Source organism: Sordaria macrospora, chromosome 1 (genome assembly GCF_033870435.1).
Source record: "Sordaria macrospora chromosome 1, complete sequence".
NCBI classification, from domain to species: Eukaryota; Fungi; Ascomycota; class Sordariomycetes; order Sordariales; family Sordariaceae; genus Sordaria; species Sordaria macrospora.
In genome coordinates, this window is record NC_089371.1 from 5,929,472 (window position 1) to 5,953,099 (window position 23,628).

The 23,628-nt window shown below is 53.1% G+C and overlaps 5 protein-coding genes across 5 annotated transcripts; 3 read left to right on the plus strand and 2 right to left on the minus strand.

The window, feature by feature from the left end:
• Positions 1-554: 554 nt before the first annotated feature.
• On the plus strand, positions 555-5,201 carry SMAC4_01446 (uncharacterized protein; the record flags this gene model as incomplete). Its single annotated transcript, XM_024655235.2, has 4 exons — positions 555-1,551; positions 1,652-1,819; positions 2,398-4,061; positions 4,123-5,201. 4 exons carry the CDS (start codon positions 555-557, stop codon positions 4,279-4,281), a joined length of 2,988 nt encoding a protein of 995 aa, XP_024511142.2. The 3' UTR covers positions 4,282-5,201.
• A 25-nt stretch (positions 5,202-5,226) lies between these two features.
• Positions 5,227-7,258, minus strand: SMAC4_01445 (uncharacterized protein; the record flags this gene model as incomplete). Its single annotated transcript, XM_003352563.2, has 3 exons — positions 5,227-6,183; positions 6,266-6,803; positions 6,969-7,258. The coding sequence occupies 3 exons, from the start codon at positions 7,256-7,258 to the stop codon at positions 5,377-5,379; spliced, it is 1,635 nt and encodes a 544-aa protein (XP_003352611.1). The 3' UTR covers positions 5,227-5,376.
• A 981-nt stretch (positions 7,259-8,239) lies between these two features.
• Positions 8,240-10,476, minus strand: SMAC4_01444 (uncharacterized protein). Its single transcript, XM_003352562.2, has 2 exons — positions 10,002-10,476; positions 8,240-9,918 (listed from the first exon to the last, which is right to left on the minus strand). Exons 1-2 carry the CDS (start codon positions 10,242-10,244, stop codon positions 8,491-8,493), a joined length of 1,671 nt encoding a protein of 556 aa, XP_003352610.1. The 5' UTR covers positions 10,245-10,476; the 3' UTR covers positions 8,240-8,490.
• Positions 10,477-14,825: 4,349 nt separating this feature from the next.
• SMAC4_01443 (uncharacterized protein) lies at positions 14,826-17,874 on the plus strand. The gene is made up of 2 exons (XM_003352561.3): positions 14,826-15,740; positions 15,861-17,874. Exons 1-2 carry the CDS (start codon positions 15,696-15,698, stop codon positions 17,448-17,450), a joined length of 1,635 nt encoding a protein of 544 aa, XP_003352609.2. The 5' UTR covers positions 14,826-15,695; the 3' UTR covers positions 17,451-17,874.
• Positions 17,875-20,803: 2,929 nt separating this feature from the next.
• On the plus strand, positions 20,804-23,628 carry SMAC4_01442 (uncharacterized protein; the record flags this gene model as incomplete). Its single annotated transcript, XM_003352560.2, has 5 exons — positions 20,804-21,130; positions 21,229-21,265; positions 21,411-21,478; positions 21,565-21,953; positions 22,074-23,628. 5 exons carry the CDS (start codon positions 20,804-20,806, stop codon positions 23,113-23,115), a joined length of 1,863 nt encoding a protein of 620 aa, XP_003352608.1. The 3' UTR covers positions 23,116-23,628.

Sequence of the window (23,628 nt, forward strand, 5' to 3'; positions counted from 1 at the left end):
TATGTCAACTCGGCGACATCCGTCAGCTCCCACTACAACGAGTGGTTTAATAGCAACGGCCAGGGACCATTGCCAGAGAAAGTGTGCCGGCAGCCTGCCTCATACAACTCATTCTATCGCGGCCAGTCGAAACGTCACCAGAACAAGCAATTCGACCTCCTCCTCCTCCTTCTTTCCCTCCAAAATTTCCCAAACTTCCAGCAGACGCTCAGGCCAAGTCCCGAGTCTCCCTGGAGCGTTATTTCCATTACTACAACCGCTACCACAATTACGAACAGTCAGACGGGGCGAGTCGGCTTATAACTTTATCCTCCTCCTCCTCCTTCTTCTTCTTCTTCTTCTTCTTCTTCCCCCTCCAAAATTTCCCAAACTTCCAGGAGTGACCACGCACTGCGTCCCACCTTCAAGCGGATCAACGTTATCCACACATTTTCTTCCGTCTCTCGCTCTCTCCTTCATCTCACGCCATCTTCTCGCCATCTACAACCTCCTCACACACTCACCAACAACACAACCACATTTCTCCCAGTTGAAACTCCTCCAAGTCCCCAGATATGGCGAACCGACCCAATCCCTTCCACGACATAGAGCAGCAGGAAGTCCAGAAAAGAATCCTTAGCTACCAACAACACGTGGGCTACAACTGCGTGCTCTACCGCGAAGGACTACAGCACCTAAAAGACCATCCAGAGCAACAAAAGAAGCGGCGGGAATGGATACCGCCCATCCCGGGACCCAGGTGGAAAACCCACTTCAAAAACCCCTTGTTCGGCCGCAACCAGATGTACGACATGACTCCCTTTTCGCGCGTGGCGCCACAGGGACAGCCAGAAAAGGTCGGTGACAAGTTCCTTGGATATAAGAAGTCTCCAGAAGTGCAGAACGCAATTGCGCGGGCGAACGATCTTGTGGGGGCCATGTCAGACTTCCGCATTACCAAGGTGATGGGCTGGGGAGGCATGGGTGCCGTGCTGCTTGCTGAGCTGAGTGAAGCGAAGAAAGGACAGTTGCAGAAAGTCGTGATCAAGATGAATTTGTCGAAGAAGAGCGAAGGGAATTTTGTGAAGGAGAGGCAGAACCACATCCGGGTGGCCAGAGCCGCGCACATAATACAGTGTCTCGTGGTGGAGGATGGTCAGCAGCAGCAGCAGCAGGACAAGAACAACATCGCGCCGCCACAACCAGCGGCATCAGGAATGAAAAGGAAGTACGTTGCCGATGCGGCGGATGAGGCTTACCATGCTTCCAAGAAGAAGCGTGTGACAGATGAGCAAGCGCCAGGCGGTGGAAGGCCGATAGTGGCGGCGCCATTTCAGGCGGTGAAACCTCGCGGACCGATGAACAGGCATATCTTCGCGCGAGCAAAAGATTTCCTGGCTCCCAAAGAAGAAACCAAACGGCGCAGCGACGCAAAATACGACCTTAACACGCATCCAGACATGATTGTTATTGAGCCGATGATGCGTGGTGAATTTGATATGTGGGTAAGAAAGATGGCCCACTCGGGAGATAGATTTCATAACAAAGTGCTTTGGTTGATCTTTGAGTGCTGTAAGTTTTTCCCATCCAGTTTGATTGTCTGCGGAAAAAAAAAAAAAAAAAAAAAAAGAACGGAAGAGAAAGTACCGTTACTGACCATAATCTCAAACAGTGTTCAAGGCCGTTCTCGGTTTCGCCCACCCCCCTCGACACTATCATGAGTATAGGGAAACTGGAGGAAGGACGGGCCCCTTTATGGAAGAGCGACTGCCAGATAGACGTGATGTGGTCAAATTTGATAAGGACGAGTTCCTACACTTTGACTTAGATCTAGTGAATAGTGAGTGGCTCTTTTTTCCGGTACATCAACCCTGTGTAGGTTCCAAACGGCTTTGCTGATGTTTGAACATGAATGTGTAGTCCTTGTCGGAGACTTCAACGTGCCGACTCAAGATTCGCATACGATAACACCAAATATCAAAGTGAGTGACATACCAGAACTTGACCGCATGATGGTCATGCAAAGTAGTAGCCAGTTGCTAACAAGGAATTTCGCCCGAGTTGTAGATAGCTGATCTTGGCCTGGGCTCCAATATGGTCTCTGCAAAAAATGATGTGTAAGTTCAGCATCGAGACCTAGAATGATGCCTCACGATATTCAAGCCCCCTTGCTGACTTCCTCCTCAGCTTCGAACTGTGGTCTACGAGATACATCGGCAAGCCACAATTGGGTTGGCTCGCACCGGTAAGTGTCTTCTCTTTCGAATTACACTCTTTCAGTATCACGCCATGGCAACATTCTGTCGGTAGCTTAACGTTGGCATCATAGTCCGAATGTAGGTGACTAACACATATCTTCCACTTGCCAGGAACAATTCCACCCCGAATGGGACCACATCCACACTTTACCATCGAAAGCCAGCTTCACTCCCGAGATTGCCGGCCAGTACTCCTGGAAAACGAATCTATACTGGATTGGTCAAGTGATGTGGTGTCTCGTAACGCTCCACAAGCCTTCCCGAATGCCGTTCCCGTACTGGATCAGAGACGTCCGACCTCCTGAGGACCGTCGGGGTCGAGCTCAAGCGACAGAAAAAGGTCTTTATGGCGAACTTGGCTTCTGGTCCTGGGGCGGCCTTGTCAATCATTCTCGGTACAGTCAAATCGACGAGGACCTTCGTTCCGCCATTGTCCTGTGCATGGCCGACAAGCCAGCCCATCGGCCTGAAGCGAAACAGTTATGGGATTGGATCGAGAAGAAGACGACACAAGAATGGGATGGTTTGTCGAAAGAAGAGGCCCATCACTGGGCTACAAAATTCTGGGAACAACCAGACGTCCCAGGGCCAGCAAAGCCGACGCCCATCTTTGAAGTGCCAGGAGAAGAACCTGATAAGGAGGAGAGGGCTCCTAGAAAGAATTCCGCAAGACTTCCTTGGGAAGCCGGCAAGATACCCGAGTTGGCCGGTGTGTCGCCCCTAAAACAGCATCAGCTTGGAGGTGTCGGCTCTTACGACTTCGCATTCCGAATTCCCGGACAGTGGCCTAAGCTCAGTAAGATGCTATCCGCCCAGCAAGCCCAGGAACAGCTGAAACCGGCTTTTAAGGATAGAGTTCCGAAGGCTCTCAACCTTCAACCACCCACACCAAAGCCCCAGAATCCTGCTGCTCCTCAACAGGCCGTGGATACCCCAGGAGAGGGTCCTTTCGGGCGTCCACGCAGGAGGTCCAGTGGTGTTAGAAAGGAAGATATACCCAAGAAACCCGCGGGACCCCCGTCGGGACAGGCAAGGAGGCTCTTGGACGCCATCAAAGCCAACTTGAAGCTACCTCCACAACAGAAGATTGTTCCCGATCCCCAGAAAAATCCCGCCCAAGAACCAACGGCACAACCAGCAGCTCCAGTGGCTCCAGCGGTCGCAATCCCGGCAGCGGCAGCGGGAGCACAACCGAGGAAACCAAGTCCAAAGGAACGCATCCAAGCAGCATTGGAGGCAACAGCAGGAGAACCTTCACCGGCGCTCATAATCCCGCGTCTACCACCGCCCAAGGCCGGTCCAACCAACGCGGTAGCCGGAAAAGTGCGCGCCTTCGTCGTGCCCCCCGACTCCACGGCAGCAAGCAGCTCAACCGCAGCCGCATCTCCAGCCGCAGCAGCAGCAGCAGTGGCAGGCTCAACGGCACGAGTATCATCCAGCCCACGAGCAGGACGATCAGGACCGGGATCTATACCTCCCGACAACAAACGGCTCGTAACACTTGGGGGCGCCGGCACCCGTCTCCTTACCGGGCCGCGTACAAAATCCGGTGCAATCAAGGGCACGCCACTACAGCCGATTCCTCTTCAGAAGCAAGTGAAGTTCAAGAGTCCTGCTCGATTGCCTGCAAGCTCCGTGGTGCCCTTTTTGGGTCCTCGGGACTTGGCTAGGTACCAAGGAAACAAACAGCAGCTAATCGCCAACTTGCTTAATCGCCCAGGGGTAGCCCAGGGGCAGAGAAGAGTCGGCGGGATGTATCGACCTCCCCAGCAGGCCCAGCAGAACCAGCCGCTACAAGAGAATCGGCCCCCTCAACAGAATTGGGTGAATCCTCAGCAGGTCCAGGTACCGCAGCAGGCTCATGTGATACAACACGCACAAGCAGTGCAGCAGCGGCAGCAGCAACAACAACAGGCACAACAGGCGCAACAACCCCAGCTCCAACTCCCCAAAGCATTCATGTTTGCCAACAGCCTGCGAGGCGGATCGGCACTCACACCCGCAAAACCACCAGGACCGCCAACACCACTCGTCCGTCGCATAAACCCCGCCAACCGCAAAGTCGGCGGTCAGTACGCCATTGGGGCGCGGCGCCAGCACAATATCCTGAGAGGCCCAGGCCCAAGCCGCCTACAACATGCCTGGACGCCGGCGGACGTAGCCGAAGGGGGCAAAGCTGGAAGGGCAAAAAGCGGATTGTTTGCTGGTTTGAAGGTGCGGCGAGGTACGGCGGTAGCGGGACAGACTAGTTCATCGGAGACTCCAGGTGCTCCAGAGGCCATACAGGAGGGAGCTGGTGGGTCAGGACAGCCAACTGAACAACAAGAGCCTGTGTCGTCGATTGGACAAGGTATTGCTCGGAATGGAAGACTCTTGGTTGCCTATGAACCACGAGAGCCATCACCTCCGCCGTCTCCTCGTGAGATAGAGAGACGCCGGCTCGAGCTTGAACGGTTCCACGCAAGGAACTTGTTGCACGGCGGCAGCCTACTCGGCATAGATCCGGTTGGCAAGGAATCGACTGATGATGACGAAGAGGGACATGCGGATGAGGTAAGAGAGGAGGGCGACAGTCAAGACCCAATGGTGATGTCCGATCAACCCAGTGCTAGCACTATCAGCAGGTTTGGAAATTTCTTTAAATCGTTTGGCGGCTTTGGATCGTGAGAGAGGAATTTATAAGTGTTTGGGATTGCGTTTCGGAGTTTGGGCGGGTGTTGTGGTGTTTTTATGGTGGAAGGAGTTAAAAGAGAAGGATTGGCGTTGCTGCCGTTTTTTCCTGTTATAGGATTTCATTGCCGTTGCTCCGGGCGTTTCTGGTTTGAAGGTTCAGGTTTCTTTTTGCGTTTGTCGTCGCTCTTTTGTTTACCAAGGTGCTTTCAGTAGACCTGCGCTGTAGTTAGTGGATTCAGGACTAGCGTATAAAACACAGTTAGATCCTCCTCCATAACTATCAATCGAAACAACGGTCATGGGAAATGTATGTGCAAGGCAATGATATAATATGTTCAAAGGTAGTATATACAAGAAGGATTAAACGATCAGGGGATCAATGCTAACCAACGACACAAGACATACTTGTTCTCGTGGGGCAATTCCTCGCTGTCAATACAGCAACTCTTTCACAACTTCTCCTTACTTAAGGGGTATAGGTCTTAAGGAGGCTGTTGTAGTAGGTATAGCCAGTGCCAGAAGGAGGCTCAAAGCTGTACATGTAGTCACCCCACCAGGGGCCGGCAGCCCACCAGAGAGCACCCTCCCAGACGTCAGAGTTAGCCTTGAGGTGATCAAGGAGGCCGGTGACAGCAGCCTTGCAGACCGAGTTGGCACCACCGGCGAACTCGCCGAGGACACCCTTCTTTCCGTTGGCGCGGAGCCAGGCGGTGGCACCAACGATACGCTGAACACCAATCTCAGTGGAAACGCAGGTGGTGCTGGTACCGGAGCTGTCAGAGTCAAGATACTGGTGCATCTCGTAGACGATCTTGTTCTGAGGGTCGGTAAGGGCGACCATGTTGGTGTTGGTCACGTTCCAGGACCAGGCGCCAGACCACTGGTTACCCTCGACGAAAATGTACTGGGAAGTGGCACCGGCGGCACGGATACCGTTGATGGCGGCCTGGTTGAGGTTGAGGACAAGGGTCTGGTCCATGGTGTGGTACTCGTTGTTGGTATCGAAGATGACCTTGGAGTTGGAGACGAACTTGGAAGCAACGTTCTGCCAGAAAGTCTTGAAGGCGTTGGTATCAGTGATGATGTTGCCATAGTAGCGGCCATAATTATGGGGATCGAGAACGACATAGGCACCGGAGTTGGTGACAGAGTTGACAACCTGGGTGAGGTTGGTAAGATAGCCGTTGTCGAAAGACGAAGTCAGGGTGTTGGGGACAAGACGCTCCATGGAGAAGCCAACACGGAAGATGTTGTAACCCTGGCTGCGGAGAGTCTAAAATGCGAAGAGGGGTTAGTATAGAGCAACCAAAGAAGAAAATGGTAATAAGAAGCAGAGCAGAAGCGAGGCGGCATACCTGGATGGTGTTGACGTCGGGGAAGATGAACTCAGTGCCCCATCTTCCGGGGAAGATACCATCGCCGAACTCACCACCGGCCTCGTTGACGCCGAACCACTTGAACTTGCCGGAGGCAGTAGCAGTGGTGGTAGTGGAAGGAGGGGCAGTCTTGGTAGAGGTGACGAGGGTGGTGGTGCGGGCAGTGGTGGTGCGGGCAGTGGTGGTGCGGGCAGTGGTGGTGGGAGCAGCGGCACCAGGAAGGCACTGGCTGTACCAGTCGTTCACGTAGGAGCAGGTGTATCCGGAGACGCAGGTGGTAGCGCCGGACCAACCGTTACCGCCGCACTGGCCCCAAGCACCGCTCTGGGCGAGGGCACCAGCGGCGAAGGTGCTGGCAAGAATCGTAGCCTTCATCTTGACTTGGAGGATGGTGATCTGAGGAACTAGAATCCTTGGCGATGGTCCGGGAGAGAAAACCAAGAAGATGGCGGCGGCGATCTCGACATTTATATGCACAACGAAAGGCTTGATGTCGATGCCGAGGAAGCATTGGTGGCTAGGCAAGGATGCGGCTCAAGGCCCGGAGCTTGTTCTCATCCATTGCCGGCTGCTGGCTGTTACATCGCCGCCATGAAGCGAGATGCTAGGGGAGTAGCGAGCTCGTCTCCGATCTATCGAGGTGAGGTTGTGGGGCGCGTGGCATCCAGAGTCCTTGGATCACGTCAGGTTGCGCGTGTAGAGGTTGCGGGCCGGCATCCTGGGGAGTGTCTTGGAGGAGAGACATCCGCCGACGTTGCCTTGAACAATGAAAGGGGGCGGTAGAGCGCAGGCCGGATGCCCATTCTGGACTAAGCGTGAGGTTGTCGGTCCGTGAGGCGCTGGTGGGAAATGGTTTAACAGCTGGAGCTTCCCGATTCTTGGGAATCTCGACGATTCCAGCGGCGCGGGGAAGTCGGGGAGGCCGGGGCCACGGTTCGGTTTCGACCGCGGATGGACAATCTCCGTAGCCATGTTGGGCGAAGCGTGGAAAGGGTTGATCCGCCGATGGTCCTTAAGTTCAAGACCCTTGTAATTCATGCAACGCTGTTTCGGCATAGGACGGTGTTCCTAGTTTCCTCATGGGCGACAATGTCATCAATGTGACCGGCGCCGGATCTGAATCCCGGCACCGTCCTCTGTGTTTTCATCTTTACAGTAGTGTTGCGCGTGAGTCTTTGGTGTTGTTGAACGCCTGCCGAATCACCCGAAGAATTGAGACATTGGGAACGAAAAGGACGAAAACCTGACAGAGAGTCATGATGCGGAATGAAACTGAACGAAGATTCCCTGGTCTGTGAAAACAACACGGAACTGTCAGCGAAGGACTGTCGTTGAAATGACCATGGGACGATGGAAGTGGAAAGGTCCCAAAGTACCTCTTTTGCGTTTACATGTGCAAGCGTATTCCTCAAAAAGACTTTCTGTTAAGGAAGTACTCACATCTAGGCCTGTTTTGGAGGTTAAGCGTACCCCACTAACAATAACACCACGGACCCCACGGAAACGCTGAAACATCCTGCCAAATTGCGGATGCACAGTGGCCCCAGCGTGCCCAGCTCCTGCTCGCTTAAGGTACCAACAGCGCACGAACCACATCAGCCCAAAAAGGGGGAGAAAGAGCGAACACCACACAGAATCACGACGTCACACTTCCATTGGCACTTGCACTTTCTTCAACTGTTCAACTTGACGGAAGTGACGAAGTGACGGTGTGCTCGTGTACGCGCGGCTCGGAGAGTTGCACCTTCCGGAAGAATCATTTCGAACTGTGCGATGGAAATAAGTGTCTAGCGAGGGGGCAAGAACATTGGAACTGTGCGAGTCCAGTCAGGAGCTTCCGACCCGAACCGAACGAGACACGGACTTCGTGGCCGAGAATCCGAACTGAAGGTTCCTTAGCTAGCGACTGACAACATCCTGCAATCTTCACTCTTGAGATTTTAGCCTTCCATGGTCGGAACGAACTCCTCGTACGAGAAATCTTCGTTGTGTTCATTTCGCCTAAGTAAAACTGACGATATCTCCAAGAGAACTAGGCATGCAGGGAGGAACAGCCACACCTCCAACCATCCTATTCCTCGTCCATTTGGTCATGTCCAATTCCGGAAGCAAGCCACCCAACCTGATTGTTCTTTCCCCTTCCCTTCCAAATAACCCCAAAAGCCACTGCAGCACCACATGGTCATCATCATCATCTCCATCCTTTATTGCCACAAACTTATCCCAATAGACTGCAAAAACTCACACCTCACCCCCAACCCTGAGTCCCTAGAAATCTCCTCCATGGCCGTCTTCCCTCCCGTCCCAAACAACAACCTCTGATGCCGCGCACTCGCCGCAGTATCACCGCTCTTCCAAGCCTTCCACTCCGCGCTCCCAGCCCACCGCAACGTATTCGGGTCAAACGTCTTGATAAAACTGACCCAATAGCCTTGGATCACCTGCACCGCCGCCGCGTTCGTCCCGCCCGGACGATAACTCTTTGGCACCTGTCCGCCATAATAGATGTTGCTCGGTCCAAAAATGGCGTTCAGCTCAACGATATGCGGCACGCCCAGGCCGGCCGCGATTTGGTCCTTGTCCTCGACGTTCCACCGATACGCCCATGAGCTGGTTCCCTTTTGGTAGCGGTCGTTGTAATGGTCAAACGCGTCGTTGAGGTATAGACCAGGACACATGTACCTCATCTCGCCGTACACGCTGCCCGCTTGCCCCCGCCAGCACCCCATGCTGGGACAGCTGGAGGCCTGCGGGTTGGGATACAGCTTGTTGAGCGTGTCGAGCTGGCCAGCGGTGATGGCGGGGAAATTGTCCTTGATGAACTGATTGCTGTCTTTTAGGGAGCTGATGCGGCTGGGTGCGAATCCGGCACCGCCGTTGGTGTCGTCGCCGAAGATGACGGGAATGTTGCGGGTGAATTTGCCAGTCTTAAAGGCAGAGTAGGGGTAGTCGGTCACGAAGTCGCCATCGATGACGGGGGACCACATGTAGATGGGTGCCGTGGACGAGCCGGGGTAGGGAATATCGCTGTCCTTATCGGCAATTTCTTTTTGGCTTTTGGACCGCAAGCAGGCCAGGCTGGCCGCGGAGTCGCTGCTGGCGCAGCCGAGGCGGTTCACCAGGTTGTCATACTGGTATTGGGCTTGGTCGACGGTGAGCACCGTGCCGAAGGAAACTGACTCGGCCGCTGCTGCGTGGAAAAGCTTTCTTTTGCCATCCTTGTCGGCCATCATGTGGTAAGCGACACTGGCGGCGCCAGCTGAGGCTCCTCCGAGGACAACATGGTCAGGGTTGCCTCCAAACCGGCTGATGTACTTTTGCACCCATTCCAAAGCCTTGCGTTGGTCTCGGAGACCGTTGTTTGCAACAGCTTGCTTTCTGTTGGCGAGGAACCCGTAGGGCCCTACGCGGTAGTTAAGTGTAACGACAACGATGCTGTTTGAGCTAGCCTTTATGAGGCCGGTTCCGTTGAGGTTGGGGTTTGCATTGTCGTTGAAGCCTCCGCCTTGAATAAAGACGAAGACCGGGAGCTTCGAATCTGTGGTCGCATTTGTTGGCGCGTAGACGTCTAAGAACAGGCAATCCTCCGAGGTCAAGCCCTTACCCGGCCTTCGGACACACCAATTTCCATGCTGTTGCCTCGGCGGTTAGCGGATACTGCCCTATTATAAACTGTCTCTGGAATTCAATCTTCCCAACTCATGGGGTCTCTCACGTTAATTGCTGGTTGAGGCTCTGAATAAACCGGCGGATCCTGCGGAGGAGCGAATCTCAAAGCACCAACAGGCGGTGCCGCGTACCGGAGACCAAGCCATTGACTGACACCGTTGCCCAGTGCTGTTCCGACATACTCAGTGTACGTGAGGCTGACTGCTATTTGAACGCATGTTCCAGTCGAAGCCAGGAAGATGATGATTGTTGATAACACCTGAAAGGCAAAGCTCAAAACTGCTCTCATCGCGCCCTACAAACTATTGTGTTGCCCGGACGTTGGACGGGAGAGACGAAGCCAGATGGGAGATGTGAAAAGCATTTGTCCCCTTTCGGGTCGGCCTGGAAGGGGAGATATGGAGGTTTTTTCCTACCGATTCACCAATTCGGGCAACGTCTTTGTTCCAGTCACTCGACGGGAGTTGGTCACTTGGGCCTTTCGGCATGCTGGTTTGTCGGGTGGTGGGCTACTTAGTTACGGATTCGTGTCTGACACGGGAACGGTGCCTGGCCACTAACTATGCTGCCCACCAACGGTCCGATATATTGGTATCTGTTCAACAATGGAACAATGGGTGTTATTCAGTTCCATAGCTTCATCCGAGCTCGTCCCCTGCCAATTGAGTGTGTTTGGGGCCTCGGGAGGCCTGGTTTTGTGAGACCGAAAACGGGGGAGGTTGCCGTCCATCCATCTGATCATCAACTGTAGTGCGGCGTGATGGTACACAAACTTCGAAACGGGTGCCACAGGAATGGGGGTGAAGGGATATCTCAGCACATGGCCGCACAATGCCATGTGCGTGACCAATCACTCGGGACAGCGCTCGCAGTTGATCTCCGGATTTCCAGATACAAGGGAGGATTTTTGAGGCATTTGTGCTTTGTGTATGTGATATTAGGGATATGTTGTTACCAGGGTTTTGTTTAAGTTGTGCCGCTTTCTTTGAGGACAAAGAGTGACCCTGTCCTTTGTTGCTCAGCCAGAACATCCAACTCGTGTCTGCTTTCTCGCTAGCGTGATGATGTTGGCCCTTTGCACAGATAACAGACGTTACAAACATTTTCCAGGACCGAAGTTACTTGTTGGGTTGGGGACCGCTCAACTCTCGCATGACGAGTGAGAAACCACCGCAGTATGTGGTGAGACTCGAAATGCGGACCGCGTTTTGAGTTGAGATGGTTTGAAGCAGTGGTACAACAACTCCGCTGGCTTTGCGTCATGGACGTGGAATCAATCATTCTGGAAGAACAGACCGAAAGTTTGGGAAAGCCTGGCCAGTCCCCGTTTGTTTGAAGCTTGATCGATAACAAGCTTTGCCAAAGTCCAAAGATTGAAACCCTTCTGTCATCCGGAGGCATTGACTGGAAAACGCAGGATTTGTGAAGGTCTTCTCGGGGGGTTAGTTCTAGCAGAAGGGGACCAAAAGGGACAACGTGACGCCTAATCGGACTAAGAGCGAAGAAGCGGTATGAACCCAATTCGATAACGCTACCGGTGCTACCCAGCAGGGCAGATACATTACTAATGTCCTTGTCACTAATAAAGAACCGGCAGTTCTTGGTGGTGCGCTTGCTCACGACCCTAGCTCATGCACTTACACACAAGTCTCGATCTCATGACGGGCAGGAAAAGAGCGGGCAGGCAAGTGTACCTGCGCTAGCGTACCTTGAAGTGTAGATTCAAGCGGCCTCCGTCCGATCTTCCTTATCGGCGCTTAAAACTAGCCGGCTGTTGTCGGGATGTGACTGCGGCAACCGCCATCTGCCGTTGGGTACGGGGCAGGCCACTCAGCCTCGACTCCCAGTGCCGGGCCCGGAGGTCGGGAGGACGGTCCGTTTGGCTTGGCGGCTGTCGTTGAAATTGCGGCCGGGGTGGGTAGCGCCGCCGGATAACGCCCCCGATGTGATTACGTACAACTTACAAGGCCGCTCCGATATGCTATACGATGTCTCGGCTTGCAGCGGGTCAAAACTGTGATGGATACAATGGATGTGATGGATAAATGGAGGCTATGGAGCTACAATTTAATCCACAGCGGCAAAGAAAAAAAAAGAAGTGAAAAAGATAGGCTCGTGATATTGTAGGGATCCTGCAACTTGTGTTTGTGGATGGTGTTGGCTTTGAGAAGGGATGAGGGATTGATAGTGGTGGTGGAACCTGAAGGTGATCGACGCGCGGAATCGGCATAAATGGGCTGCATTCGCGCGAACTTCGGCCGGCGGTGAATATGAGGAGAGGGGGGGGGGTTCAAATTTTGACGGCAAGAAGAGGGCGCAGTGAAGGATGGGTTGTACAACGAATTTTTTGATATCTTGTGGGTTCAGTTTGTGAAGGTCAACAAGTCTTGTTAAGACTTTGTCACGAGCTCCAACAGAATGTGGAACGGTGAGTTGACCGGCTGACGGAGTGGCCGAGTACCCGGGACTCTGGTGGAGAGAAGGTGAGTGGAGATGAACTGCAAGAAAAGTTTAAATGGCAACAACAGTAGTGATCGATAGATTCGGAAAAAATAGCATTTTTTCACTTTCTTACAAATTTCTGAAATTTCTGCTAGCTCAAGGACCGTGCACCCAGTCCGTGCACCAAGCACTTACATCCTCCAAGTCCACCACATATTCACGCCCAACTCCCAACATTACTCTTTATTGCTAAGGTAGTTATATAAGAAGAAAATTTCAAAAAAAGCAAATTTCGAAAGCAAAATAGCCATTATAGATATTACCCTTAGTGAGGTTGAAGAGCCGGGTATCCGCGAAGTATCTTCGGTGAAGTACCTTCGCGCTTAATACTGGCTACCTAGAGCGGTCAACTTCAAATAATGATCCCGCCCCGGGCTTTGCAAAAGAAGTTGTTAGCGATAAGGCGGTAAGCTTGGAAAGGATGGAAAGTGTCGCCAAATTTTCATGAAATTTTCCGAAATTACTGAAATTTCTACTGACGAGAAATTCCAATGGACCACTAAACAACAGCAGGAAGGGACAAGGTACATGGCTGGAAAGAAAGAATGAAAGAAAGGGAGAGAGGAAGGACGGGAGACGTAGGCCACGTTTTAACACGGAAAGAACCAATCCGATGTATCAGGACTCTTTTCCGGACGTCTCACCGGTTGGACGGACAGCGACAACCGCCCTCTGAATACCAACTTGAGCCATGCTATTTGAATAAGATGATGAGGATTCAGCAACCGGTAGCTCAAAAAAAAAGCATGCGACCAGGAATAATGAGGAAAACGACTGTCGGATACACAAAGTAATGAAGGTAGCCGGGCTATCGGGCCATTATCAGTTGAGCAGGGTCCGATGGGAAAGGGGAGCCGGCAGACCTCGTGGGCCGTATCCGGGGACTTGGTCGCCGAAAAACAAGACAAAGGGAATCGGGGCCGGCGCCGGTAGCTGCAAGGTGCGATCGGGAATGTTTCAAGAGGGCCGTAGATATCGAATTCTGAGCGCTCATCAGGCGGGGAGTGCTCCGATCCGCTTCAGGAGGTATTGTACAGTAGCGCCGGCGGAGGCCTAGAACGCCGAGGCCGCTCAGGTTGGAGACCATGGTATCCTTGTCGTGCCAGCACACAGAGCCGATGTGAAGCATTTGAATGGGATTTATTCGTCCAACTGTTCATTGGGAATCCAATCTTTGCACTTTTTCAAGACTCGCTTGTTTCAAGACATTCGTATTTTGCAGCGTTGCAAGACCCGCTGGAGGGAACGTTGGGTGCATCTCTGAGTGCGTTGCGGACACATCACCATGGTTTGGATGCCCGCAGTCCTTAAAAAGTGGAATGCACGGCATGGCCGAACAACCTAGGTACCGACCCCACCAACCGACCACCGCATCCACCGGAAGAAGGCACACTAGCGAGTGAGGAGGGATGCTGCGGTTGCAGTCCGCTGACGGTCTGCAGTTGGGATGGCAGACAGCGATAAGCACTTATCCGAGCTTATCACCAGCTGTCGATAGGGGCAGATGCCCGCTTTCTATCCGGGCAGTGAGTGCAATGCAAGTGCTGCAAGTGTCAATACCGCTAATTCTCATTCGATTTGGATTCCTCTTAGCGTGTCGCCATACCCAATCTAGGTCTTCAAGCGAGTGTCTGGCGCTCAGAGGGTGACAGCGGGCGTGCAGACGGGGGCCAGTCTTTACTCTTAGAAGTTTAGCACGCCCATTTAAGGTATCCAAATCGAATGAGAATTAGCGGTAGACAAATCCAATGCAGGGACAACATGATGGGTGATCCCACTTGCCCTCCTGGCCCCTGGGAGATCCATCTCGATATCTCCAATCTCGACGGAACCTCAACTGCCCGCTACCCAAAAGTGCAATTTGCGATTGCAATGTCAAATATGTACTCAAATCGATGTGCTCTTCACTTGACACCCGACCGAGGTTGCGCCGGTACAATTGCATTGCTGTTGTCTAAGCCACACTCATCGGCACTCAACAAGGGGACCCGGGCCCTTTCCTTTGGGTTAACCACTGCCCACAGGCTCCTCCCCAATGTTTAGGTAGCATGGACATGGCGATGGGCATTCCAACGGCATGTGCAGACTGCGATGCGCCGACGGGAGATCACGATCGCAGCGCCAAGCGAGGAGAAATAAGAAAAAGAAAAAAACACTGCAACTCCGGCACTAGTATGTCAATATGATCAATATCCCACACCACCCCGTGCAGGCTGGGATCAAAGTCGAAGCTATATAAGTAGTCGGCCGCCATGTCAGGCCGGGTCGCATGTGCGACCACCACTTCTGTTGCGGCAAGTGTTCAAAAATGACGTTGTTGGCAACTTGACTCTAAGTACACTACCACGGCTTCCATTTGGGGGACCTTCCACAACCTGCCTTGAACTCCCGCGACAACACTCGCCGCGGCAGAGCAACAACCGCCAGGGCAGTTTATTCCAGGGAAATCAATTACCACGTACGGACACGAACAACAATCAACAAGACCAACATCACCAACCAACAACACTTGACTTGTCTTGTTGAGGTCCCAACTCGGCATCCGCCCTGCAGATCCAAAGCCGTCAATTGGTGTACTACAGTAATCGGCATCCTGTTCCGTCCTGGCAGGGCGGCAGACGCGTGCAGATACAAGCAGACAGCTGCACCAAGTGACAAGTCGGGCGTCCAACAGCTGAGCTGCTCTCCATCTCACGGCTCCATCGCCTGCGTCATCGGACGCCAAGCACGTCCCAGCACCATCCAGAAGGCTCAGAAGCACCGCCAGAGCACCATCAATCGGGCACCGGCACCAACGAAACACCACTGACCACTAGAATAGCACCTAGAGGTACCGAGGCGGGAACAGCGAGGAACTGGTAGCAAAGTCACCTCACCATTCATCACTGCAGTGCCACCAACACCGCACCTTCGACGACAGGGACTCGAGTCGGCAGTCCGTCTCAAAACGCTTCCGTCTCGTGGAAAAGTTACAAGACGGTAACAACACGCTCGTTTTGAAGTTTTGGCGATTCGCAGAGAACGCACCACACCACCACGGCACCACCAATACCACCACCGGCACTACCACCACCACAACGTCACACCCCGCGCCCCGTCCAATCTCAACAAGTGCACAAGCTCGTCCAGCGCTACTGTAGCTGTCTGTACCTTTCACAGCGATTCGCATTCAAAAGTCTTGGTTGCGCCCCACGTTTTTGAACCCAGGAGCTCAAGCACTGCTTCAAACAACACCGGAATGATGGCAGACAGCTACATTCCCAACGACAACGGCCTGGGAGAGGTGCGCATCATGCCCCAGTTCAGTTCCCTTCCCGTCGCTTTGCTTTGACATGTACATATGTCAAAGCAAGGCACATGCATCAGGACTTGTACTAAGCCATCTTCGACTTTTTTTTTTTAGATGCCCACCTCCCAGGTCCATCCGAACGAAGTCCTACAGGCATGGGATACCCAAAATATCGTCACGAGTCCATGGACACAACCCGGCATGAGCGTTCCCATGCCCGTGGTAACAGAAGGTGTGCCCTTCAATGCCTGGGAAAATCAGCAGACACCAACAGGCACCCCGCGATGGGGCGGCCATGATCCGAATGCCTCCATGTTCGCCGCCGACTGGAGTGTTACTTCAGTCACGCCTTCTCACGAACAATATCCTCATGGTGGCGACTATTTTGGCGCAGCAGCAATGACACACTCGATGTCGCCCGAGGACTCCATGTCCTACCCAAATGCTTCGGCGGGCTGGGAAACTGGCAGCCAGCCGGCTCTTTCCCCTTATACCGAGTTTCCCGACTTTGCCACCTTGAGGAGGAGCGAATCTGCCGAGGTCAAAATCGAACCCAACAACCAGCGCCTAGTACCGCTCATGCAGAAACCCACCGTCAACGAACCAGCATCTCCAGGGGGTCAGGCGAGGAGATTGGGAAAGCCAAACCTGGTTCCAACTGGGCCTCTTCACAGGAAGGTCAAATCAACCAGCAAGATCGGGAAACCTGACGTCAAACCAAAGCTCGCGACGGCCAGTGCGCTGAACACGGCAGTTCTCCAGACGCAGATGAAGCGCAAACACCCAGGTCCAATCCCCAACTTCCCAGGTCGACCAAACATTATGCAGACCATGCAGACCCACACTCCAGGAGTTAGCAGCCCTATGGCCTGGACAGGAGATTATCAAGTCCATCCACGGAACGCCTACTCAACACCAACGACACCCATTGGTGGACCCGGCGGTCAACCGATTACACCGATGGGAATGCCTATGGGGATTGGCAATTCCATGACCAATGGTATGAACAATGGGATGGTTAACGGTATGGGTAACGGCATGGGTATGCCAAACGGTATGCCCAACGGTATGCCGAATGGTATGCCTAACGGTATGCCCAGCAACGGAATGGGTATGGGCATGAACATGGGGATGCCAGTCACCAACATACACGGCGGTATGTCCATGCCCATGGGCTCGGCAGGCATGGTGATGACCTCGGGCATGGCCTCTCCAGTACCTCTCCCAATACCATCACCATACATGCATCAACCACCACAACAACCCATGGTCGGCGGTCCCGGAGGCGGAATGGGAATGGGAATGGGAATGGGAGTACCAGGAGGCCCTGGAGGCCCCGGCCAACACCGACCCAGCAACACCATGGCCACGATAGCCATGAGCCAGGACCCGCGTGCGGCCGCCGAGCAGATCCGGAAGGATGCCTGGCAGGTGTGCGAGCGTGAGCGTGTCGAGATGCTGCAGCGCCGCTTGATGCTGACGGAACACGAGCGCGGCATGCTTGACCAGGAGACAAACATGTTGCAGCTGAACTTGGGCAAGATGCGTCAGGTTGTAGCGAGACATCATCAGGAGTTGGAAGAGGCGGTCGAGCGGGCTCGAAAGTTGAATGAAGGATCTTCTTCCTCTTCTCAAGGTGGCCAACCGGACGACGAGGAGGAATTAGCGGGGCTACCTCAGAGCCAGGAGTTCGGGAAGTCGTAAGACATGAGGAGTAGAAATGCCGACAAGTCTCCTGTCGCGGTGACTGTTTGCTCCTTCGCTTCTTTCGCTACTTGCTGAAACGGGATACGAGAGGGCTGGTGAACGACCCTGGCTGTAACGAGAAGGGTATAATGGTGGTCAAGGGAACCGCCAGAGCAGGGCAAGGACCTCTTAGCACTCCTCGGCTTCGACTTTTACTTAGACTGTGATCGACTGTGCTCGACTGATCTAGAGTGACCGCAGTTTATGACCCGTGTACGTTAATTGTAATGATAATGACGGCTCTAAGGGATTGGATGGGATCGGATGGGATCGGACTGGATAAGGGAGGGAAGCTTTATTGGCACTCTTGTCTCTCTTGGATTAAATTTTAAGGCGTATAACGGTTGCCCCGGCTGGTTATTTGCTTTCTAGCTTCTTCCTTTGGCTGTTAGACGATACATAGCATACACAAGAGAGGTGTCAGCGATGTCTGGCTTACGTCATTACCATGTGGAAGATCACTCTGGTTAAAGCTAGGGTTTGTACAATGTGGTGAGGTGGTCTCCTCTTTGATTAGTAGCTTTGTGTTTGTCAAGTATTAGCATTTAACGCTGTTTAAGGTATATCTTAGAGCTAAGGAGTTGTATGTAAAGGTACAGCACCTATTAGTTACCGTATAGACTCGCGAAAAACCCGAATTCGGATGCCGGGTTGAATGTTGAGTTTGTTGGCAATTATGTACTTTACTCTGTGACGGTTGTCAAAGCAATATCCGCCATCCTCAACTCGACCGGAAATCTCAAGGGCTCATTCGTGTTTGGTTGGGACGTGATACGGAGCAAAGGACTATGAACTCGTGCCGAGTCGGAGTCGGACATCCCTGGAACCAATTTCTACCTACGATGATTCATCTTTAGCTGAGGAGGGAAGAATGCAACGCAAACTGCCTGTTTAAAAATGTTCGGCGTGCACGCGTCAAGTGTAAAAGACTTATGCACGGGCACGAACGGAAATGATGTGGGATATATTTCTAAAGTTCGAGATACCTGCACAGGAAGAGCAGCTAGCTGCTGCTACGGCCGTTTGGCTTTTTCATTTCCTTAATCAGATTTTGCTCTTTTAAATCCGAACCTCAACATTTTCAGTTTCAGTTCTGTTTTCGTTCAATTCGCTTTCTGTATATCCACAATCGCTTGTATTGTTTCTAAGAGGTATGTAGTTCGACCGTTGCCAAGCCCTGAAGCTTCATCCAAGCAACGGCGCAACGCCGAGCTCGGGTTTGAAGCCATCAGCACAAGCTTCCAGGGATCATGTTAGGAACGCCAGACCCGAGACCCGCCTGTCAAAATAGCCAAGGGATGATAGGGCCGATGTCGTTATTGTCAACAAGGATGGTTTGGTTCTTCAGCAAGATAAAAGCAATTTTTTGACAGTTCGTTTCGTTCGTTCGTTTTGGACAAAAAGCTTGTGAGAACAAAGGGCGGAAAGCTTCATCCTGGCTAGCATCTTGATAGTTCGGGTTTCACAAGGGCAATGATGTTTGCCGTTCCCACGAACCTCGGACGTGCTCCGTTGCCGTTGAGAAGTGGAAGCCAAGATCCCATTATCCATGCTCGGAGCATGGCACTCTGGAAGAATGACAAGGATAACACCCTGTGAGTACACTAACAAACTGTCGCGGAAAAGGATCATCGAATCAACATCAACAGGTCGATGTCTTGGCCGGCCCCTTCAAGTGGGTAGAAGTTACATTTCGCCCCCGAGAGGCTGGGGCCCGGGGCGGGCAACACGTTTCCTCCGGAGATATTCCGCGCCGTCGCCGTGCCTGTTTCTTCCCCTCATCTGCACTGGTAGATCACAAATGTGGTTTCTTCCGCTCGAATATTTCTCGCAGGAACATGCTCCGTTGAGAGCCTGGCCTAAAATGAAGATCCCGAGCCTCGGTGTCACTTGATCGGAGATTCGGGAGGAGATCAAGAGTATATCAGGGGCGGGGTTGAATGGGATGGGTATAATATGAACGAGGCACGCGAGGGGCAGAGCAATTCAACTGTTGCAATATCAAAGCAGCCCAAAACTTAACTCTCCGGCCAATCGCAACAACAGCCGACTTTCAAGACCGCTCCCACTTTCCGAAATCCATCACCGTTTTGGCACTTCTCACCATCATTGGACAGTGAGCACAGAAGCCCAAGAGTTTGGCAACCGTCTTTCAACATATCCCAAACGGATTGAGTCCGCAGCTTTGGGCTAGCGCTGTCGTAGCTTTGGTCAGGAGAACGGACTTCCAAGGTCACAGAGGATGGGCCCTGTTCCTGTTCACCGGTTAGCCAAATCCATGTCGTTAACAGCCAGGTCAAATGCCTGTCACCACACGCTACCAGAGTGTGAACAAAGCAGAAACATGCGATGAAGTGGCCGTCGGGAAAGCCATCATCAAAATGATCCATGCCATTACCCCAGGTTTTGGAATTGCGGTGGCGACCTTGTGCCCCTTCAGGTGGCTCCCGTCCAGGCGCAAGTTCGCAATGTGAATGCACCGCTGTTCACGACGGGTGGCACCTCGAGCCACCAGATCAACCGAAGAGGGGACCCGAAAACCGGGAGATATTTACCGAGCTGACAGCAGAAAACATGCACCCCTTGTAAGCGCTCTGACTATTTACCCCAGACTTTTTCTCGTCGGTGTCACGACGGGTGTGACATTGCATGAATGCGGTCACGAGCGAAAAGAGGACAGCAACTGCCGGGTTACCACGCCCGGGACTCCTCTTTTGGCGGCCTATTACGCTCCAAACCACTGCGGTTCAATTTGGGAAATTGAAATCCTGCGTGGGTTGGGGCTCATCCGGTGACACCAGGGGGAAGGAATCTCAGAGCTCCCAACAGGCTTTGACGAAAGGAACCACCCGACTCGATGCGCTTACAAGTATGATGCAAGCTGACGCCAACACTCAACAACTAATAGGCCGATATTAGCATATTTCCCTGTTGGCATCTTTTTGAGCTCTGATCTTCATGACTGTTTTCAGCTCTTTCCTCCGGGTCTTATCACCACTAGGTGCTTGGGTTTAGTGCCGGCCAATTTTATATTGCCCCCGTTTTGCGCCCCCTTGCTAGTCCGTCTTCGGGTCGGCCTCCTTGCGTGCTTGCGGGCCCCAAAAGTCGAGTCTCGACCATCGCCGCCCATGCTCGCTCATGTGCAGTCGCACGTCAACACAAAATCAACGACTGCAACAACTCCTCTTTCCGTTGTTGCCTAACAAGACCGTTGTCGACGAACCAAACCGAGGGTTTCATCCACCAGACCGCCTAGGCATCGACGGCACATACCAAACGGCAGACCTCACTGCCGAAGCACGAGAGGCTCCATGACGATCGACCTAGCGACGCCAGCAGATGATCAAACGGGGACAGGAACGGGCGGACAAAATGGTGGTGGTACAAATTCGACAGTCGGGGGGAATGGGTATGAGACCTTCAACGTGACAACCAGCGGGAATGGAACAGTCAACGGAACATCTTGGGAAGAATGGAAGATACCAGACAACGCCGGACGACCACTCGACGCCGACATCATCGCTTGTGCAATAATAACGTGGCTGATTGCACTCACCTTTGTTGGGTTGCGGTTTTACACGAGGACCAAGTTGAACAGTGTGCTGGGGCCGGCGGATTGGTGTCTCATACCGTCACTGGTATGTTTATTCTGGGGATGGGGGAAGAAAAAACGCAGAAGTGAAAATGTTGCAGAGTGGACGGCACGACTGACGTTTGTTGTTGGTGTCTCTTGCAGTTGTTTTCGGCTGCAGTATCAGCAAGCGCGATTGAGCGTACGTTGTCCCCAGACCCATCAGTCCTTCCTTCCTTCCTTCCCGAGCGGAGCCCAGTCAGCATCTTCCCCGAGTCCCAGACATCCCAGGTCCACTCAGTTCAAGATCACCGCCCAGGTGACCTAACAGCTTCTTAACAACGCAGAGTCTGTCAGAGGAGCGGGGAAGCACGCATGGGTGGTCGACACCACGCAGTTGCCTGCGCTGGAAAAGGTTCGTACGGTCTGAAATTGGAAGTTCGCGATGGAGATTGAGGTTGAGGAAGATGCTGACCAGGTGGAAATTTCATGTTGTCGCAGGCAGCCTTTTACGGCATCATCTTCTACTCTTTGAGTCTCGCCTTCACCAGAATCTCCATCCTGCTACTCTACCGGCGCATTTTCACCTACAGCTGGACAAAGCGGGCCATTCAAGTCGGCATCGTCGTCGTCTCCGCCATTGGCCTTTGGCATGTCATATCGGTCTGCACCGTATGTGTCCCTCTCGACGCCTTCTGGGATTGGAGCTACTTCGCCATCCCAGGAAAGAAGGTCTACTGCCACCCCGCCAACGTGTGGTGGGTGAATGCTGCTTTGCATATTGGATGCGACTTGTTCATCATGGCTCTTCCCATGCCAGCTCTTTCCAGACTGAAGCTACCACGGCGCCAAAAGATGGCTCTAGTTGGCGTCTTTGCTTTGGGCTTCTTGTAAGTCCAAAAGCATCAACCAAGCCCCCGCCCCAGCCTCCTTGTCCTCCTTGTTCCCACGCACCGAGGTAAAGGGGTAATATTTGCGCTCATCATGACTTACCGTTCCCGCTTGTTTAGCGTTTGCATCGTCTCTGTCCTCCGCCTCTTGGTTCTGATCGAGAACAACCGCCAATTTGCAGACTGGCTCAAGTACTATAAGCCGTTCGACTCGACATACAACATGCCGCCCCTCATGTACTGGACAAATGTAGAAGTTAACGCTGCCATTACTTGTGCATGCATCATGACCCTCAAACCGCTTATCCAGCGACTTTTCCCCCGGCTGTTGTCCACCGGTAGCCGTTACATCCATGACCACAGTCTCCCCTGGATAACCCCTATCCACAGCACCCATAGGAGAAGCATCCACAGCAGGCGAGGATCCAGGCACTCATTTGCTCACCCTCAATCCCGCGCACATCGACGACACCGCTCCGACTCTACCGCGACGAGCCCGATGTCGGAGATGAAACCAGGTGGAGAGGGCGCCTTGACGAGCGCGGACGAGTACGACAACTATGATCGTCGCGTCTATAATGAACTGTTTCGAAAAGAAGCCGCGCTGCGAATATCCGACCTCGAGGCTCGGGGGATTCACCATGGTGGTGGTGGTGGTAGTGGTAGTGGCACGTCGACCGCCTCGATGCAGGAACGTGCGAATAGGGGTAGCCACGAACTGGGACGGGACCGAGACCAAGATTCCATGTCCATGACGGGCACATCCCTTGGCGGGACAGTGTCACATCAACTTCACGACACGTCGGATGGGGATGACGGTGAAGATTCCCAGCTCAGAGCTCCGCCAAGGGCTCATTTGCGATTATCCATCCACGTGACAAGGTCGATTCACGTCACTCGGTCACCGCCCAGCAACTCAGCCACCGGTTCCGAAAAGCTTGACGATGCTGCTGACATGCAGGGTAACCGTAACCAAATCCGGGGCGAGCTGCGTGGAGAACAGTCCGGGGAGGTGGAGATGGAGACTGCTTTCTCCAGATCCAGGCCATCTTTCGGCGGGGATCCAAGATACGCGCCGCCACGGGAAATTGCTGGAAGGAGTGGTGACCAGGTCGAGACAGTTCAGAGAGACAAGCAGCACCCGGTGGTCTCGGCCCCTTGAAAGTACTGGCGTTGTGTCCATGCCGTCGCCTGTGGATGATCTCTATTACATCGTCGACCAGCAACAGCAACACGAAGCTTGGCGCCCAAGACGGGGGAGCGCAGGCAAGTGAAGAGGAGACTTGCACGGCGGACCGGAACCGTTGATTGGCAAAGTTTTCGAGAACTGGGTCGCTCGGCTAAGCTACGGCTTGAATTTGCTTTTTGCCGCTTCATGTCTGGTCTGGCTGCCCTATTCAACACCACGTTCCTTCTTTATTATTTGTTGGCTTCTAGGCCGAGCGAGAAGGACATCGTCGTTGACGTCGTTGTCGTCGTTGTTCGAAATAACTGCATTGGTGTTTTGCGGTCTTCGGAGTTTGGCGTTATTGTTGTTAAGGAAAAACGCTATCTGCTGCTGCTGCAAGGTCGGTGTATAATCATGGGAGCCGTTGGAAAGGGGGATCATCGGTCGGTGTTTGTTGTTCAGGTTTCTGATGTCATGATACCCTTTTCGAGTTCCAATTCATCCGGT